Consider the following 20,263-nt stretch of genomic DNA (forward strand, 5'->3'; position numbering starts at 1 on the left):
ATTCGGTTTGGAGCGGATCCAAGAATTGCATTTTTTCCTTTTTCTTACATGTACATGGTCATCGATTGGTATAAATATAATTCAGTTTTTAGAACACATCCGAAATATGTATAATTATGTTGTAATAGAGCTGTAGGTGATTTTTATTATAATTTATAATTATGATAAGAATTTTCAAACTTTAAGATTTTAATTCAATTATAATTGGTATAAAAATCAAAAACAATTAAACATAGTTACCTTATTCATTCCAATTGTTTTTTCTTCTTTTTAAATTTAGTAACATTCCCACTTTCTTTGTCATTCATGTTGTTGTTTTAATAATGAATTGCTAGTGCTTTAAATAATCCTCTTATTCCAATCCTATTACATGAATTGGAAACCACTCCGTGTGGTTATTTGGAACTTACCAGAGGTCATGCAGTAAATAATATAAAATGCATAATTTAGTATAATTGATGTAAATGTGATATTATATTTTACTAGCATTCAGGTAACTCTCTCTCTCTCTCTCTCTCTCTCTCTCTCTCTCTCTCTCTCTCTCTCTCTCTCTCTCTCTCTCTCTCCTTTGAAACGCAACCAATTTGATTAATATAATGTTTATGTTAATTACAGCTTTCCGATTTTGTATCAAAAATATTTGAATAGAAGATTTATGGAGAAATGTCAATTCCAAAAAGACTTAAATCAGGGACAACAAAATGAAATCTATGCATCTTTCTCTCATCTATCATGAACACTCGTCGAAAAAGTGTGGCATTGCAGATCCCTGATTTCTCAAAGGGATCAAAGGCCAAAGACAAGGACGAAGTCAGTATATGGACCATTGTCTCTACAGGCAATGCTGAGGGTTTGCGACAATTCATCAAAGCCAACGGACATGCCAGTCTCAGCAAAAGAACAGGCAACTTCCGGTCTCCGTTGGGACTTGCTGTGTATCTTGAAAATCCGGAACTGGTACAAATAATGCTTGAATGTGATCCGAAACCGGATGTGAATATCGCGGATAAAAATGGAAACACGCCTCTCCATGAGGCGGTGGAAAGGGGTTATTTACAAATAGTTAAACAACTTGTGAACACAGGTACCCTTTTTCTCTTTCTTTCGTTCTCTTTTTCTATCTCTCTCCACCTCATCCATTGGTTTACATATACATGTGTATTGCCTCTCTCTGACCAAAAGTATATAATTATATGCTACAAACAAACTTGAAATTTCCATATATAAGGAAGCTTTAATGTAAAAGGTTTGAGATCATCAGCTTTCTGGGTTTCAATTTTAAAGACATTATTTCCTAATAATATGTTCATGTATCTCATTTTAAAAGGGGATCGGATCATTTATTTTACATGTAACAGATCTAGACTTCATTACTACAGATCCCTTCATCCAGGGATATTTTCTGTTAAGTTGTGTTGATGTTGGCACAGTGGTTCAAGTTTGGACAGACACGAAAATGTGAACAGTTAACCACGATTTCGTCGTCGACGACAGACGCCGGTCGGACAGAAAAGAAAACCCCACTTCAGCCTTTACTTCAGATGAGTTTAATCTCATTCAGACACATTAAAGTCACTTTTCTTTATTTTAAAAACAGGATTGTGCAAATTGGAATTGAAAAACCCGCAAGGATACACACCTTTAATGACTGCTGTGTACCATGACTATGAGGAGATCGCAGAATCGCTTATCACTGCAGGTACATGTAATTCAGCTCATGTAGTATGTCACAACTCAATGCTAAGCCGTATTTTTTTAATAGACGATGAAATTGACTGCAACTGTCTAATTAATTGTATATTTCACAATATCTATTATGTATAACAGAGCAATTTAAGTCGTGAAATATTGATCTGCAAGTCATGAGTTCGAAACCAGCTGGGAATTACATGTATATACACTTTTTAGCTTTCTATGAAATTTCAAAATGCAATTTTTGGTCTAGTATTAAGCACATTTTGAAAATCTATGTATTTTGGATATAGTGTACATGTTTCCTCATCCACAATAACTTTAAATTTTTAAATCCTTTAGTTTTAATTATGTTAGGGAATTTGTGGTCCATAGAGGTTCATATAGTAATAATTAAATATCATGCTGAATTTGCTTCACATTTGGTAGATTGGCATGTTAAAAACACATGTATTGTTTATTATGAAACCCCACGTGCACGTTAACTTATACAGAGTAAGTTCAAAATGAAGCAAAATCTATCTCTCTCGTTTGAAAGTAGAACAAAAATTTAAACGATTTAGCCACAATCCCACAGCGGTAATAAACCAAGAACAAGAATTTTCAAAAAGCATATTCACAATGAAATTGAAGTTTCGTCACAGCGAAGTTTTATCATCTATTTAAATTCGTTATTTTGCCCAGATCTGCAAATTATTAGATAGCAATCTCTGAAGAAATCGTAAGAAAATTTGGTTGGGAGAACACAAATGCATGAAGATTTCTTTTTTCAAATAATTAGAAATTCTTTAAAAATGAGTAATTTTGTTAAAAACGAGATCTATTCTTGACTAATGATAAGGAATTTAAAACTGTTGTAAATTCTACTTAGTCTATGTGTTTATGTATACATATTTAACAAGTATATGGCCCTGTTTCTATATACTAGTATATATATTATCAGGTGCAGACGTCGACGCGTCCGGAGCTAAGGGAAGAACAATTCTATTTATAGCAGTGCTGGAGAGCAGTCTGAATTGTATGGAGCTCCTGCTGAAGAATGGCTGTAAGACGAACGTCAGGGACAACCATGGCTTCACCATCCTCAAAACCATTTTCAAAACCAACTCCATCATCAAAGCTGAGGCAATCAAACTACTTCAAAAATTCGGTCAGTTAAAACTTCTGTGATATATGCATGTGGTTTTTACTTTCTTGAAAAGTCATGCGGCATAAAAAGTGTCACTGAGATATGCAAGTTAATGTTTATATCAGGCATACAATAAAAAATAAATTGAGCACTAGTAAGTATAATGCTAAAAAAGTTTGCAAGTTGCTTTTCAAAAATCCAATTCCTACTACATTTTTGAAGAACATACAATTTAGTATGCACTTCATTATGAATTCATGAAGAAAGCATTATATGTATATATATTTCATCATCCCCACTATTTGTATCTTGTGTATCTCATTTTTCAAATACTCTTTTGTTTGATAAAGTACATGACAGTTATTAGCTGCAATAATGTAGCCCTCTCCCGATTTTTTTTTTTTTTTTTTTTTTGGGAGAGGGCTACAACTCCATAGGATCTCCGTAATGGTGCAAGTGCGGGAGTGATTCACTCCCGCAACGATTTCGTCTCAAATCGTACATAAATGACAATAACATTTGCATTTCTTACCCGAACTCAAACATTGTAAATGTCTATGGCATAAATTAATCCAAAAATATCAAGTATAGTCTATATATCGGTTATTTTTCGTGTATGTCAACAACGAAAGTTGAATTTGTCCGCCATGTTTACTGACCTTGACCGGTTTTATTTTGGGACAGCCAATGAGAATTCAGGAGCGGATCTTGAACTGAATATAGGAATTCCCCTATTTTAAACATAATTAACGCGGTAAATATGAATTTTCCATTATATACCATTTCCTTAAATGATGTTTTAGTGATATAACGAGGTAAGATCGATTATTTACACTGACATTCACGTTAACAAGCCCATCAAAACTCCAAGCGTACATCCCATAAAATCACGCGAGAACTGTCATGGCTGCTGAAAAAGACGACTGGTAAACATGTTGATGTGTTTTATCTGGTTTTGGTTTATATACGGTTAATTTGTTCAACCTGAATTAAAAAATCATTTTATCTAAAGGAAGTCAAATATAAAATCGATCTTTTTAGACCGAAGTCAGCCGCATTAAAAAATTAATTTTGCACCATTACGGAGATCCTGTGGAATTGTAGCCCTCTCCAGTTAAACATCAGATATAAAAAATCGGAGAGGGCTACATTATTGCAGCTAGACAGTTATGTATATTGTTAAGAACATGTTGAAAGAAACGTTTGTGATGTCCACTAAAGAACGAAGGTTATGGAGTTAAAAGTTTACAATGAAACGCAACGCATACACACGATTACCCTGAATTAAATACTTAGTCTAGTATAGAGTCATGCTGTACATTTTGTATTTTCTGCTACCCAATAAACTCAAATTTTACAAAAGACCATTCACAGAATGAATATTTTTTTTTATCAATCACAGAGTATAGCATTGACTATGACCGGGATTACTTGGAAGAGATGGTAAAAAAAAGTCGGGACCCACAAGACAAAGTGTACGCCGAAATGTTGTTGCAGAAAAAGTCTATTAAGGAGGCATGTCAGAATCCTTTTTCTAATGGTGGGTGGAGCCGCCGGAATTCCGTAGCAACCAGACGCATCTCTAATGTCAGCGAGATCTCACTGTCCTTTATTTACGGAAAACAACTGTCAATCACAGATATTGAGGAATGTGAACCTTAAAATGCAGTGGCTATTGTGTATTTGTATTATATTGTGCATACACTATGAAAAACATTTTTTTATAAGAATATTTAGGTATGTTCGCATTTTTCATTTGTCACATTGTTAATCAAAAGAGAGTGAATTACGCCAACACAGAGAGGAGTGGTTGTCGGATAATTAATACTCTTGATGAAATTTCTATATTTTTGCCTAGGCATGCCACTTTGTGTGTGTGTGTTTTTTTTTTTTTGGTTTTTTTTTTTTTGGGGGGGGGGGGGTTGGTGCATCAAGAGACTTCATTTCGTAAGGAGATAAGAGTCAGAATTCACAAGGATGTGCATGTATGTGTAATCTTTCGAAACAAAATGTCTTCACTTCAGGTTATTATATATTATATGAATATGGCACTCAGAACTATTCGCTATTCGAATAGTGATAGTGAAAAGCGAATAGAACTCCAACTTTTGAATGCCTATGAATATTTACACTCGGTGTATATTTCCCCTTATATTTGCATTGGAAATCTGCGACGTTCATTTTCCTTTGCTAATTCATGCGCCATGAGCACAAATATAAACGTCATCACGCGTTTTGAGCGTATTTATTATTGTAAGATTAAATGAAACGTTCAGATTTACATAACAAATCTGATATGATCTAATCGAAAATAATCATTAAATCATATATCTATTCGTCAATAAAAAAGTTTTTTTTCAACAAAGGTTTTATCGTCCCGAAGCGAACTAAATAACATGTTGAAGGTGCATGGTCACGGTTTTGGTTGAAATTTATTTTTTTTTTTCGTTTTTAATGTGTACAATTCTTCCGAAAGATATACTAATGGTCAACCGACATTTGAGTGTCAGTCGTCGAGTTATAAGCAAGACACAGAGCTCATGGTTCTTTGTTATGTAACCAAATGTCCAAAGCTCAGATCATGTTTTTGTATACATTTTGAAAATTCCTGTTTTAGACCTAAGGTGAATGTTACAAACGCTAGCACTGATGTTAATGTTTAAAAAAAAGCAGATAGGAAAATTAGATTATATATATGTAGCACGTTTTTTCCCAAATTTTCTAACCATAGTACTTACATTAGTACCACACCTCCAAATTAGTTTTACTAAATATATATAATAAATAATTTTCAAACTAACTCTGTGCTGTACTAATTATACAGGCAGATATTTAAGATGGGAGAGTGTAAAACCACGGATATGTAGAAATAAGGAACTATTTGATTCGTGTATTATATAGGATCAAGTCATTTCCGGAAGGATCTTTTCTAGGAGTATATACAGAGAGAGTGCATGAACATCTTATGTAGTGCCCAGGCTCTGTAACGATCTTGTTCCGTAATGCACTTAGCCTTCGCCTACCTGTACATGTAATGGATTGTTTATGTTAAGTACGCGGATATAACATTCATACTTTTTTGTTCTTTTTTAAATTTTGGATATACATATATACTCCTAGGAATTGATCAACGCTGTTTTAATCAAAGGTAAATCATATCTATCACTTTAAAAAGAATTAGAATTTTTATAAACTAAGAGTAAATTGATAGTCGCCGCATATTGCAAATGAACACTGGAATACACATTCTTAAACTAAATACCCCCCCCCCCCCCCAAAAAAAAAAACCAAAAAAAAAAACAACCAAAAAAAAAAACAGTGTTCATTTGCAATATGCAACAATCAATTTTTTCTTGGTTTATAAAAGGGTTAGAAAACAGCTAGAACATGAAAAAAATTCTGGGGAATAGTTGGCACTTTTGCACTATTTACATGTAAGGTGCATTCCAAAAAGTTAAATCTATATTTAAAAACTCTTAGAGCTGATAAATAAACAGCAACGTTATAAAGTTCTCTGGGACGGGACATCTTAATCCGTTAAAAGTTTACACATTAATGAACGTTGTTGAGACAAAACAATTAACATACAGGTTATCGTTTATAGGCAATGTCTTCCAGAAGTTAGTTCTAGAGAAATTCATATTTCGATACCACTTTGAATGTCTTTATGATAGAGTTGATCACCCCTGACCGTATTTGATCTCATCATAACAATCAAAGAATTATTCTTTCTTAGTGATAATTATACTTGACTTTGACCCGTGCGTGCACGGGTTGACATTGCATATTATGTCGATCATTTTTAATTACGAAATAGATACATCAAATTTGCACACCATTTTGACATTCAGAACTCTGGAAATTTTTCATATTAGACGCACTGAGTTAAAGTTATCTCCCGTATTTCCTTTGATGAACAGAATATATAGCAATTTTTAAATGAAAAATTTACACGTTTTTGTATTATCGTTTTTGAGTTTATCCATGCAAATATGATTTTGTGGAAACATAAACTATAGAGCATCCGGCGATTTAGCGTGAATGTAATGCGCATGCGCAAGATTGTAAAATCCGGAAAAAATCAGAATATTTCCGGATTTTTAAAGGAATTTTCGTTGATTATTAATTAGCGAAGCCTGATAGAAAAAAACCAAAACCAAATTGGTAATCTCCAAGTACCAATGATGTTAAAAATATATAAAACAAAAGGCAGTACTCTTCCGATTTCTCGGTATTGAAGCCCAAAAATTCGAGTCTTTTATTTTAATATAGTAGTATAGATAAGTTTCAGTATAACATCCAATTAGACATCAAAATTGTCATTGATGACATATATTGGACTATACATTATAAAAATCGATTTGGAGTTTTGTCTCATAGAAAATAAATTGGAAAATGTAACTATTCGCCTTTTGAGACAAATCATCTTGATTTAATATTGATGATAATTCTCATTGTTAAGCGTTTGTAACATGTATTCTATAGTAAAATTTGGCATATTAAATTGTATTGTAAATGTAAACAACCTGCATTTAAATTAATACTCTTTTCTTTTAGTTTAAACTAAAGTCAAAAGCCAAGAAAGATTCGCACCTTTAGTAGAAGAATAAATCAGGTCTTTGGAACCAAATTCCAAAATGAGATTCTTCGTGGTGATTTCTTTGGTGTTAGCTGTGCAAATAAAAGGTTTGGACTTAAAACATGAGCATGCATGTTGGGTCTAGATAGCTTTTCCGACTACTCCAGCAAAGTGACTTAAGAGTGAACAAAAATACTTATCGGAATTTAAACTCACAGAGATGAGGCTGGTTTTAAGATCCCATGTTCTTTTTAAGAACTTCTGTGAGCTATTGCTATCAATATTGGTTGTTTGTATTAACCTTCGTTTTGTAATGTTTATAAACTTGTCACTTAAAAGACAAATTTTGAAATTCATTTGATATAATAAAATTAAATGCATGTTCCCCAAATGCCAGAAACATTGTTTAGACAGTTGCCAACTCATGTCATTTTGACTGAGGATTTAACACTTACACGTTATTCTTTCTATACGTACGATGTATTTTTTTTTTTACAATAGTTGGTGCATCATTCATTGTGACCATTAATGATTTTGGGGAGTTAGAGGAGGGCGATACCGTCAACTTTACCTGTACTTGGATTGGATCAACAACACCTAACACCTCGCTCACCTATTTCTTTTTCTTTTTTAACCGTGACATATCTGGTGCTTTCATGAACTCTACCTTGAATCCAGTAATTGAGTATGATAACAGTACACAGAATTACACGACTATTTTCAAAGTATCAAATGTCCTCGTTGATCGACGATTCAATTACCAGTTTTTGTCGTGCTTCAGTGGTCTGGTGGGCGCCGGGAAAAGATTGACCGTTCATTGTGAGTCGCAATTCTATGAATTATTTTATAATTGTAACTTACAGCTGACGATTAAATTGGTGTACAATTGTTAATTGCAGAAAAATTAATATTACAATCTAATAGTATGCTTTTAAGAATAAAATCTTATAAACTGGAATTATTGCCAATGAAGAGTTTCATAAAATATTTAATCATTGAAAATTATTATATGAGATTGAAATTATGAACAAATCAGAATTGTTGTGTATCAGTGGTTTTATTTAAATTTCGTTTATTGGATATTTATGATAATTCCATTAACTGAAAATATGTACGGCTTTGTCGTACGTTTCATTGTAAAACAACAACTCTGAACTGTATGTAGCGGTCATGATTGCGTTCATGTATTATATTAGCGTTTTGAATATGAAATAGGGACAGCCGAGCTAAGAAACTCAATATGTCGGTTAATTCGAGGTTTTTTCATGTAGATGGTCCAGACGATAATAAAATGACACTCTGGGGCAGTGAGACTGGACGGGAAGGGTTTTCTGGCAACTGGAAATGTGCAGTGAGCGAATCTTATCCTGCAGTCAACCTCACTTGGTACAATGGTTCCACTGAATTCACTCCTGACTCTAAAGCTGTTGTCACCAATACTAATGTAAGCCTGACTTTTAAAACAACATTTGAATAAAAAATGTAACATTCAGTTCGGTTTGCCTTACTTGATAGTTCAGTTCTCTTTCACTACGTTCGAACGAACGTGTCAAACAAGAAAGGTGCTGATTGTATAAACAACAAATAAAACTATTTATTTCCACTGAAACGTTATTGCAAGAGTTTGGTTTTCTTCTACGCATAGATTAATTACACTTACATACATCAATTATGCTTGAGGGTTTTTTTTACATGTATGTCTTATCCGTAATGAACTTATTTCCAGTGAGCGAACAAAGAGTGTCGCTCCACTTCCGGATTTTAATAATTCTTAACTCTGACCACTTATCTCGAAGTTTATTTGATCACACAATTTTGACCACTCATATATTCTGAGTCTTACATGTATACACACGCATGCTTACCTATTAATACATGATTATAAACAGCATTTGAAATGACATGTTTAGCTGAGCTGAAATCTCAAGTGATCTTTTCTGTTCACTTTTTGTCTGGCATCCGCTCATTTGTGTGGCTGTCTGTCCGTCCCGTCTGTCTGTCTGTCTTTCCGTCTGTCTATCTGTCTATCTGTAAACCTTTAAATTTTTGACTTCTTCTAAACAACCACTATGCCGATTTCTATAAAACTTGACACATATCATAATTCGGTAGAGGGGATTCACGGTTGTTAAAAAAAAGGGTCACGCTTTATTTGAATCATTTACTAGAGAGTTATTGAACATTTATTGGTATCTTTAAAACATCTTCTTCTTAAAAATCAATTGTCATAGTAGCTGATATTTGCGTAGAAGCATTCTTAGATAGTGTAGACTTAATTTTCTTCAAAGCATGATCCCCAGTGGTAGTTAAAAAAAAAAGTCTAAAAAATATTCTCAAAAACAAGCTGTATGTTGACCTATAGATGAAGGATTGGTCCACATTTGGGGTTTGAATTTTTACAAAGAAATGTATAGAGAAAAATCTTTAAAATCCTGCTCTTAAGGGTGTCGTTTACTCAGGGTTTGAGTTCTCAAATTCGGATTGTTATAAAGTTCAATGTTATGAGTAAAATTTGTTCTAAACACAAAAGGTATTTAATTTTATAAAATGAATTATTATTGACAATAAATTCAATTTTTTCCGTTTATTATGGAGTTAGGCTCAAACAAAAATAAACTTTTGGCCAAACAGAGGGATTTCGGACTTAATTTTGCAGATTTTGTTTTCCGCTAAAACATTTTTATATTTAGTCTATATAATGTTGTATATTTTCTGATGGTTTTTCCTTACTTTTTCATTAAAATACATGTAATCGTATGGCACGAATTGCAAATATATTGAAAAATGCTAAAAAATGATAAAAGACACCATATCTCAAAATTTTGATCATTGACCTCATTTAAACTTAATGCCAACAGAATCAGGTAATTATACGTAGTTTAGTACTATCAATGTTTATGTATTATTATCATTAAATTTCTGTAAAATTGGATCAAAAATGGGTAGGGATGCGAAAACTGATAGAGGAAATTCGGATTGGAATATTTTTAAAAATTGTTGCTTAAATCTTAATGCTTTATACCTATATAGTGACACTAACATTCATTAATTGTATTTAATTTTTTAAAGTGTTTTTATTTATTATTTGTAATATTTTTACAATGAAGAAAAATCCAATCGTAGTGCAAAATTTTATGTGATTTTTCGTGATTTTTCAAAAAATATTCAATGGCCATTAACTCGATAAGTCGGTTATTGATTTATATTCTTGAAAGTGAAAAATAACACTGTAATCAAAGGTCTATAACATACAATTGATGGTTTTTATTTTATGGGATTTTTCGTGATTTTTCAAAAAATATTCAATGGCCATTAACTCGAAAAGTAGGTCATTGACCTATATTTTTAAAATAAAAAATAACACTACAATCAAAGGTCTATTACATACAATTGATGGTTTTTTCATTATCATCAGTGGATTTTTTTTTTCATTCTGAGTAAACGTCATCCTTAAAACCAATTGGCCAGAGATCTAGAGGTTGTAACTTGTGTGAAGTCGACCTAAAATAGTGTAGATTCAAGTCATGATATTTCGGGAGTAGGGTGGGGCAACATTTGAGGGTGAAATTTTACATGTGAAAAAAAAATCTGAAAAAATTAAAATGTTAGTAGATATGGTATTGCATGTACGTTTATGCAAGTATTCTGACATATTGTTGATTCTGAATTATTAGACATTTTTTGAACCCAATAAAAGATTTAAAGTTTGATGGATGTTTACATATATATTTAAACAGTTGTTTAAGATATTCTTGAAAACTGCAATGCTCAATGTAGGATATGAATATGAAATCTCCCTGTTACAATAATTTAAGTAGGAATATCTAGAAAAAAATATTAAAATCTTTTTTTTTTTTATAAAGGATCTTCTCCACTACATAGTCCAGATATTGTGTAAATGACTCCATAAAGCTGATTTTATAACGACTATCATTGCTCAGGTGAGCGATATGGCCAATGGGTCTTTAGTTATGTTTCTTTACTACACGTGAAAAAATGATTTACTATTTCATTAATGTTTTTGTTTACTATTGTATTTCATGATTTTTTAGGGTAACTTCAAAACCGAGCAATGGTGGAAGTTTACCTACACTCGAGATTACACTGGGTCTAATGTCAGTTGTGTAGCCACAGGATACAAGAATAAAAGAGTCACTAAATCGAAGCAGTTACAGGTCAATTGTAAGTTTGTATGCCGAGTAAGGAATAAAAACTCAGGATATGTTATGTTAAATAATTCAGCAGGTATAACTGCGTTAAATTTGTTTCAAATGATAGTTATCCACCAGTATCTTAATTAATACATGATTGTGTATTGATGTACAGGATCATTTTTATGTAAATACAATACAAGCAACATAAACAATGCATTGAAATCTAAACAAGCATATAAATATACAGGTAAAATTAATGTGCAGGATGGCATCGAATCAAGGTATATTTGTGTGTATATGCTATAATAACAATTAGATATATTTGAGATCTCGTTTCAGTTGCTTCAGAGCTAGAAGTCAGGGGGAAGTACTTATACGTCACAGATAAGGACACAATGAAGTGTTATGTAGATAAGGGAGCCACTTTGAATCTGACATGTGGAGTGGTGGCAGCCAGTCCCATGGCCAGTGCAGTTTGGTCTGGAAGAGGTACCATCACTTTTAAAGTCCCTCACTGCTTAAAAACATTGATAGAAATCATTTTGTCTAAAGAACACAAGAACACTTTCATTGTTTTAAACACATACCGAGATTTACAAACATTAACTGGAATAACTTGTTGGCTTAAAGGGACTTGGACACGATATGAGATCAAAAATTTTAGTTTTATTTTTTGTGAATAAAATGGTTTACTGGTGCATTTTAAATGATTGACCAAAATATTGATTGTTAAAGTCAAGATACAAGCGAGATACAGAGGTAAAAATCGATTGTTATGTAAACAAAGCTCGAGTCTTATAGTTGTTTACAAAAAATGTCATGTAGAGAATTACCATTTCTTAGACAAAATGACATGTAAAAAACATTTTAAACTTGTTCAGTATCTTCATAAATACTATTATAAACAATAGAAAGATACATTTGATTGAAACCTACGCAAATACAACACATATGTAAAAATGACAATATTCGAGCTTTGTTTACAAAACAAAGAATTATGAACTCTCTTTCTTGCTTATAACTTGATATTTGACTTTGAAATTATAAACTTTGAAACTTAAAAATAAAATTTGGAAATTGTAAGTCAAATCGTGTCCAAGTCCCTTTAAACTATCATTATTATTATTTTTATCAATTTGTATATATTCTAAAATTCTTAAAATGAGAGCCTAGTTTATAATTTTGGATAAACTTACCCAAAGGCTCACATCAGCATTAGTGTCGAAATGTCTGCTGTTTTTCATGATTTTATCGTTGTTGTGGTAAACTTCCAACCGTTTTGTTTTCTTGTTATTATTTTCTTCTTATTCATTTAAAGATATAAAATCAACACTGCTACATATATATATATATATATATATATATATATATATATATATATATATATATATATATATATATATATGGGTGTGTGGGTGTGTGTGTGTTTTGAAAATTAAGTGAAAATAATCCTATCCAAAAAAAAAAAGGAATGATTTATTCATGAGAACAGGAAAAGTTTGATGACCCACAGTAAGTGTTCTAATTTATGCTTTCGGTTTTCAATACAATACAGAAATTTGTATTGATGTCAAAATCCACCGAAATTGTTATTTTGAGACCATTTGTTATCGGATGAATTTGTGTGTGAAACTTCTTTTTGACTTCATCGTGCTCTCTCTACTGACAACATAGTTAGAATGAAAAAGATATCAACTATGTAGAGTATTTCATAAACAGTAATTGATGAACTTGTCTGAGTTCAAATCATCTATACTTCTATATTAAAATAATAGAATCGAATTCTTGGTTTGTTATGAATAATATAACCGCTATATTTTCAATGCAGCTTCATTAATTTTCTCCAAAATTTCGGAGCGATTCTGCCATTTTTTTGCTACATAACGGGTATATGGAACCAGGGAGGCAGTTTAACTGTTGTGAAGGCCTGTCCTTAGACACAGTTAGATTATTCTAACTAAGAAGAGTGTAGTGAAATTAAAAGCATTATTCTAGGCTGAAAGCTAAAAATTATGTAAATGCATCATATCATATGCAATGTCAACCCATGCACGCACGGGTCAAAGTCTAGTTTTTAATTATTCTTTATTATATTTTTTTCAGGAAGTGACCAATTAGTAATAACTAACATGCCAAGACACCTAAGCTCTACTGACTTTTTTTGTGAAGCTCAAAACTCCGTAGCCAGAAGTTCCATTCAAGTCAAGCTTGTTATACAGTGTTTGTATTTATATTATTTCAAGATTATGTATATATATATATATATATATATATATATATATATATATATATATATATATATATATATATATATATATATATATATATATATATATATATATATGAGACAAAATATACAATATCAATTTGGAAGACAATTAACATTTCATATTAGTAAAAGCGGATAGTTTTTTATTTACACATCAGAGTCATCTAACTTATTAATCTACAGAGTTTTTCATTTCAGTCAAATGTTTTGGTTTTTTTGTATTGGTATCGCTAAGAAAAGTTCTTAAAATTATTCAAATTTGTAAATTCAGTATTACATTCAAGTGTCGTAACTTGAAATGTACTTATTAAAGATTCAATTTTTATAAAAACAATTTTAGCTTAACAGCTTAACTGTTTTAATAGATGGACCAGAATTTTCTACTTTCTCAACAATGTGGGTAAAGGAAGGAAAGAATTTTACTGTTGAAGCCTATATTATTGCAAATCCACACCCTATGAAAATATCGTGGAGAAAAGAAGGCAGTACTAAGTTATTGTCCAGAAATTTGAAGCTAAGTCTCCAAAACATAAGAAGAGAACAAGCAGGGGTGTATGTCGTAGAAGCCACAAGTCTAAGGATGAGAGAGAACAACACGACTGAAGAAGTCACAGGAAACACCACAGTCAATGTTGTTGTCAAATGTATGGCTAAACATGTTGAAATGTTTTAATTTTTGAAATCATACTTTTCATTTTAGTTTCAAGTACTGTGGCACCGTTTATTTTCGTAGAGGGGGTGCATGTTTTTGGAATGTGGGCTTTTTGCTTATTAGCTCACCTGAACCGAAGGTTCAAGTGAGCTTTTCTGATCACCCGTTGTCCGTCGTCCGTCCGTCCGTCCGTCCGTCTGTCTGTCTGTCCGTCCGTCTGTAAACTTTTCACATTTTCAACTTCTTCTCAAAAACCACTGGGCCAAATTTAACCAAATTTGGTACAAAGCATCCTTATGGAAAGGGGGTTATAAATTGTTAAAATAAAGGGCACAGCCCTTTTCAAAAGGGAGATAATTGCGAAACAGTAAGTTTAGGGTGCATGTCTTTAAAAATCTTCTTCTCAAGAACCACGGCACCAGAAATGCCAATATTTACACAAAAGCTTGTATATATAGTGAAGATTCTAAATTGTAAAAATGGTGACCCTCGGACCAAAACTGGGGCCCCAGGCGGGGTTCAAAGTTTAACATAGAACAACATATGGAAAATGTTTAAAAAATGTTCTTCTCAAGAACCACTGCACCAGAAATGCCAATATTTACACAAAAACTTGTATACATAGTGAAGATTCTAAATTGTAAAAATGGTGACCTTCGGACCAAAACTGGGGCCCCAGGCGGGGTTCAAAGTTTAACATAGAAATACATAGGAAAATGTTTAAAAATCTTCTTCTCAAGAACCACTGCACCAGAAATGCCAATATTTACACAAAAGCTTGTATATTTAGTGAAGATTTTAAATTGTAAAAATCGTGCCCCTCGGACCAAGACTGGGGCCCCAGGCGGGGTTCAAAGTTTAACATAGAAATACCTTAGGAAAATGTTTAAAAAATCTTCTTCTCAAGAACCACTGCACCAGAAATGCCAATATTTACACAAAAGCTTGTATACATAGTGAAGATTCTAAATTGTAGAAATCGTGACCCTCGGACCAAGACTGGGGCCCCAGGCGGGGTTCAAAGTTTAACATAGAACTACATATGAAAAATGTTTAAAAATTTTCTTCTCAAGAACCGCTTCACCAAAAATGCCAATACATACACAAAAGGTTGTATACATAGTGAAGATTGTAAAAATCGTGACCCCCGAACAAAAAGTGGGGCCCCAGTAGGGGTTTAGATTTTAACATATGTAGGAAAATGTTTTAAAATCTTCTTCTCAAGAACTATAGTGCAACTGTTTGGGATATTACTATGCATACATGTACATCCTTAAATAATGGAGATTCAAAAAATTGTAACTCCCGGACAATTGATGGGCACCAAGAGGGGTTCAAAATTTAAACATTTTAAAAAACATAAAGGAAAAGTTTAAAAATTTTCTTCTCAAGAACTACAATGTTTTAGTTTGTGGAATTTCTATGCATGCATCCTTCGATTATGTAGATTCCTAATTGGTAAAACCGTGACCCCCGGACCAATACTGGGGCCCCAAGATGGGGTCAAAATTTATTAAAGAAATATAAAGGTAGCATGTTAAAAAATCTTCTTCTCGAGAACTACAATGCTTCAATTTGTGAGATTACTATCATGCATACAACCTTGGATAATGAAGGTTCGACAGTTTTAAAATAGTGACCCCTGGACTAATACTAGAGACCCAAAATGGGTTTAAAGTTAAATGTAGAAGTACCGGTATATATGGAAAATGTTTAAAAATCTTCTTTTCGAGAACTACAATGCATCAATTTGTCAGATAACTACGTCAGCACCCTCAAATAATGTAGATTCGAAACTATAAAAGCCGTGATCTCAATCTAATACTGGGGCCCCAAGAGGTGTTCAAAGTTTAGCATAGAAATAAAGAGGGAAAATGTTGAAAAATCTTTTTCTAGGGAACTATAATGCTTCAGCTTGTGAGATAACTAGGCAAGCATCCTTAAATAATGTAGATTCCAAATAATTAAAACTTTAGCACTGGACTAATACTGTGGCCCCAAGAGGGGTTCAAAGTTTAACATAGACAGATATATTGAAAATGTTTTTAAAAAGTTTTTCTCGAGAACTATAATGCTACAGTTTGTGAGATTACTATGCAAGGATCCTCAAATTGTGTAAACTCTAATGTAGAGGAACCAAGAGTTATCTTTCTTGTGTTCTGTACAGTCTGAGAGTTATTCCTCTTGAAGTGGAACTCTGCTATGTTCAGTTTTTTAGGTTGTGTACGTGCGGTCCCACCGCAGTGCTTCACATTTTCATTCCTATGTTACTATTTATGTTGTTCAAGCCAACCATAAACCTCGGACCATAACTGGGTCCCGAGAAAGGGGTTCAATGTTTAAAATAGAAAAAGCATATGCTACGAAATGTAATGTTACAAGGAACTGCTGTTCAGGTGAGCGATGTGGCCCATGGGCCTCTTGTTAATTGAGATGCAATTTCATTGATGCGTCGGTTTACAGTTTCTGTAGAAAAAATAAACGTCTTAATTCACAAATACTACAAACATTAATTGGGCCATGAATTTTAATGATACCATAGTAGTATGAATGTGTACAAATCATTGGTTTTATTTTTCCATGTTTTAGTTTCTTATAAACAAGGCAATAAATAACTTTATTCCTCACATAACGACAACAAAATTCATTTTTTACCTTATATTCTTATAATCTCTGAGACCAATAATTTCGTATTTTGAATAGTGCTGCATAGAATAGATTAGGGTGCATTGTAGCTTAAGTTGACCTGGGTGTTCATATGTACAGTTGATAAATTTATTTGTAACACAGATGGGCCTGGAGACTCCGTTAAGCTGTCTCCAAATTTAACAACGTTCGAAGTGGACGCTGGAGAGACTGTACCGCCCATTGCTTGCTCCGCCGAATGTGAACCTGCCTGCAGATACATTTGGGTTCAATACTATAGGACGAATACATACAGATACAGGGCATCCACTGCCGTCCTTAACCTCGGCAATGCATCATCCTCCGATGTCGGAATCTACATGTGTAGAGCAAGTAACAACGTCATTGGAGATAATTTTGAAGGAAATGTGACCTTTGAGCTGCGTGTGAAATGTTAGTAAAACGATGCTATTTGAAGACCATTTTATTAATTTTATTAACATCATATTATTGGAAGTGCAGAAAATATAGTTGTCTTTAATTAATTGAATATTTGATTATTTGTTTTTTACGTAAAAATGCATTGCATATCATAGCAAAAATCTTTGTTATTTTTTTAAGAATGAGATTAGGTAAAAACATTGAACTTAGAAATTTTTTCTCACAGATGCTCCAGAAATAAAGTCAGTGACTTTAAATGGATACACTGGGAATCCATACAGTGAAAGTGTTCCCATCACTGTAACCAGTATCATAAGGACGTATCCAAATGCCACCATCACGTGGGGCATCTCACATGAAAAATCTTTGAACTCGTTTTTGCCCTTAGGTTTGATGATACATTTTAACTGGAATGGCTAAATTCTATCCAGATCCGTAGTTCGCGAAATCTAATAGAAAAGTTAAATTAGTTTCGTGTACATGCAAATTTTATATATGATATCAAAAGATGTCAGTGTTAATATGAACGTGTAAGGCGTTAAAATATTAATAAGACTTGATTTTTGTTCATTCTACCAAAGACTCCAGATACAGTGCTAACAAGACCATGACGTGCACTTATGACTGTGAAATCACGGCCATTCTGACCGTGTTCCCTCCCTTGTGTACTGATACAGGAAACAAGTATTCCGTGTATGCCACGAACAGGAAAGGAAACTCCACGATAAAAACAACCCACTACAGCAATACCATCGCATGTAAGTTAAGTCATCTAAAGGTACATTGACCCTCTAAACCAATATTAAATTTCATGTACCGAGCAAAGTTTGTATTTTTTTAAAATTGAAGTTTAAAGCTTAAAAAAGCAAATTTAAAACTGTGCAAGGTAGGCCATAGATGTTTTGATTTATAACATAAATAATTTGGATTTCTTTTGCAAAATTATTGCATTATATTGATGGAAAAAAACTCTCACTAAGCAAAGTGCCTATCATTTCTTTATGAAGTTCTTTTTTTATCAATGATGGCAGTTTTTCAAGGTAAGCTGAGATCCTATACATTGAAATCACAATTCATATTTGATTTCTTTTGGCACATTATGACATCTTATCAATAATACAGACTTAACTTTATTATCTGGGGGCAAATTCCCGAATCTTAAAATGATGCAGACTCTACAAAGTGTACATGAACACTAATTCAGCAATATACATGCTACATAACATTTATGTTAAAACCAGTTTATCTGTTCTATTATCTTCAAGAAGTATCTATACCTGTAATAATTTGTACGCTGAAACCTTTTTCTCCCGAAGGCACACCTCGTCTAGCTAACAATGCGCCGATGAATCAGACCTACAGAACCTGTGAGGGGGCTGAGCTGAATATGACAGCATCATTTGTGTCTGTTCCTGGACCTTTTATTTCCTGGTATCTTTTACCGAATACCCGTAAATATGTGCATCACCTTGAAGGACGGGTGGGACCCGGAACTTACACAAAAGTATTTTACAAAACAAATTACCACATTCCCGTTATGCATAGGCATCTGTTTGGAACATATCTTGTTGAAGCAAATAATTTCAGAGGATCAATTGCAAAGACTTACATTCGGGTATTAAAGAATTCGTCTTGCTCAGGTAATTTACTCTTCTTGTTCTTTCCTAACTCATCAAGTAAAATATTTCTAGAAAATGACAAATCAAATAGAATGAGTGAAATAGTTTTTTCTGGGTTTTTTTTTTATAAAGGTTAAACTTTTTAAAATCTAATAGTGTGTATCATAACAGATGGATGTTTTGTATTCCTAAAAGTGTTTAAAGTCCTGTATTAAAGATTGTTCTGTTGGCAGTATTCAACTGAACCCTCCCACCAACAAGATTAACGATACATAAGATTATAGATAAGATGATTAAAAAAGTATACGTAACCATAACGTTCAGAGAAATTAATTTTTATAGATGAATCAACTACAGCACTAAGACCTGTCCCATCCGTAGCTGCCACCTTACCTCCAAACGCATCCTCCTCTAAGATGAATGGCCCAGCTGGAATCATTATGGGTTCTGCGATAGCGTTTCTTATGTTTCGAGGATATATATTAAAAAATTACAATATTTAATAAATCGTTGAACAAAACAAAATATTTATTGGTCGATCCTCTTCAATGTTGCTTAATTGTTATATGGTGTTGAAATAAAGTTATGAAACCTTATTCTATGTTTTAATTATGTATACATTATATAATTAGATATTTTTTTTTAACTGTTAAGCCTTTTAATCATGATATCATATTTACAAGTAATGATATCATCATGTATGAGAGAAGTATTACATGTACATTCTCGCACAGAAAGATTTGACGTGATAATTGTCTTTTCTAGAGTTTTATATACCGCTAGTTTCTCTCTTAATATTGGTAAAACGTGCTAGAAGCTCTAGCACACTTACAAAGTAGCCAAAAGAAGTAATAGTAGTAGTAGTAACAGTTGTATACGTTGATTTACAATTATTTGGTTAAAATCAAATCAAAGACATCACTATTTCAAGCCTACCTAGAAATCATCCACTTCATGGCCTATCCACTTTCTTTATGACCCAACTTTTATACCTTTCTTGTTTTACAATTTTTTGAATAAAATTGTTTTTTTTTTAAATTACAATTTTACAGAGTTTAGTAAGGGACTACATGTATATTTTGTGGCGGCAGGTTTTCAAGAAA

General features: G+C 32.7%; 2 protein-coding genes across 2 annotated transcripts; both read left to right on the forward strand.

Annotated features, from left to right (window-relative positions):
* The first annotated feature begins 359 nt into the window (after positions 1-359).
* LOC105317326 (ankyrin repeat domain-containing protein 7) lies at positions 360-4,710 on the forward strand. Its single transcript, XM_034462277.2, has 5 exons — positions 360-493; positions 616-1,084; positions 1,598-1,699; positions 2,636-2,842; positions 4,224-4,710. The coding sequence occupies exons 2-5, from the start codon at positions 733-735 to the stop codon at positions 4,481-4,483; spliced, it is 921 nt and encodes a 306-aa protein (XP_034318168.1). The 5' UTR covers positions 360-493; positions 616-732; the 3' UTR covers positions 4,484-4,710.
* Positions 4,711-7,374: 2,664 nt separating this feature from the next.
* LOC105317319 (titin homolog) lies at positions 7,375-19,744 on the forward strand. The gene is made up of 12 exons (XM_066075907.1): positions 7,375-7,507; positions 7,902-8,219; positions 8,672-8,844; positions 11,453-11,582; positions 11,894-12,043; positions 13,658-13,774; positions 14,189-14,467; positions 17,266-17,553; positions 17,768-17,929; positions 18,123-18,299; positions 18,858-19,181; positions 19,503-19,744. Exons 1-12 carry the CDS (start codon positions 7,459-7,461, stop codon positions 19,661-19,663), a joined length of 2,328 nt encoding a protein of 775 aa, XP_065931979.1. The 5' UTR covers positions 7,375-7,458; the 3' UTR covers positions 19,664-19,744.
* The last annotated feature ends 519 nt before the right edge of the window (positions 19,745-20,263 follow it).

This window comes from Magallana gigas, chromosome 2, assembly GCF_963853765.1.
Source record: "Magallana gigas chromosome 2, xbMagGiga1.1, whole genome shotgun sequence".
NCBI classification, from domain to species: domain Eukaryota; kingdom Metazoa; phylum Mollusca; class Bivalvia; order Ostreida; family Ostreidae; genus Magallana; species Magallana gigas.

What these genes read in the sequence shown, in the direction of transcription:
- LOC105317319 (XM_066075907.1), top strand. Translation starts at nt 7,459, where the DNA reads ATGAGATTCTTCGTGGTGATTTCTTTGGTGTTAGCTGTGCAAATAAAA. An exon ending in GTTAGCTGTGCAAATAAAAG is followed by an intron (nt 7,508 to 7,901) that starts GTTTGGACTTAA and finishes TTTTTACAATAG; the next exon opens with TTGGTGCATCATTCATTGTG. An exon ending in AAAGAATTCGTCTTGCTCAG is followed by an intron (nt 19,182 to 19,502) that starts GTAATTTACTCT and finishes TAATTTTTATAG; the next exon opens with ATGAATCAACTACAGCACTA.
- LOC105317326 (XM_034462277.2), top strand. Translation starts at nt 733, where the DNA reads ATGAACACTCGTCGAAAAAGTGTGGCATTGCAGATCCCTGATTTCTCA. An exon ending in AGAATCGCTTATCACTGCAG is followed by an intron (nt 1,700 to 2,635) that starts GTACATGTAATT and finishes ATATATTATCAG; the next exon opens with GTGCAGACGTCGACGCGTCC. An exon ending in CAAACTACTTCAAAAATTCG is followed by an intron (nt 2,843 to 4,223) that starts GTCAGTTAAAAC and finishes TATCAATCACAG; the next exon opens with AGTATAGCATTGACTATGAC.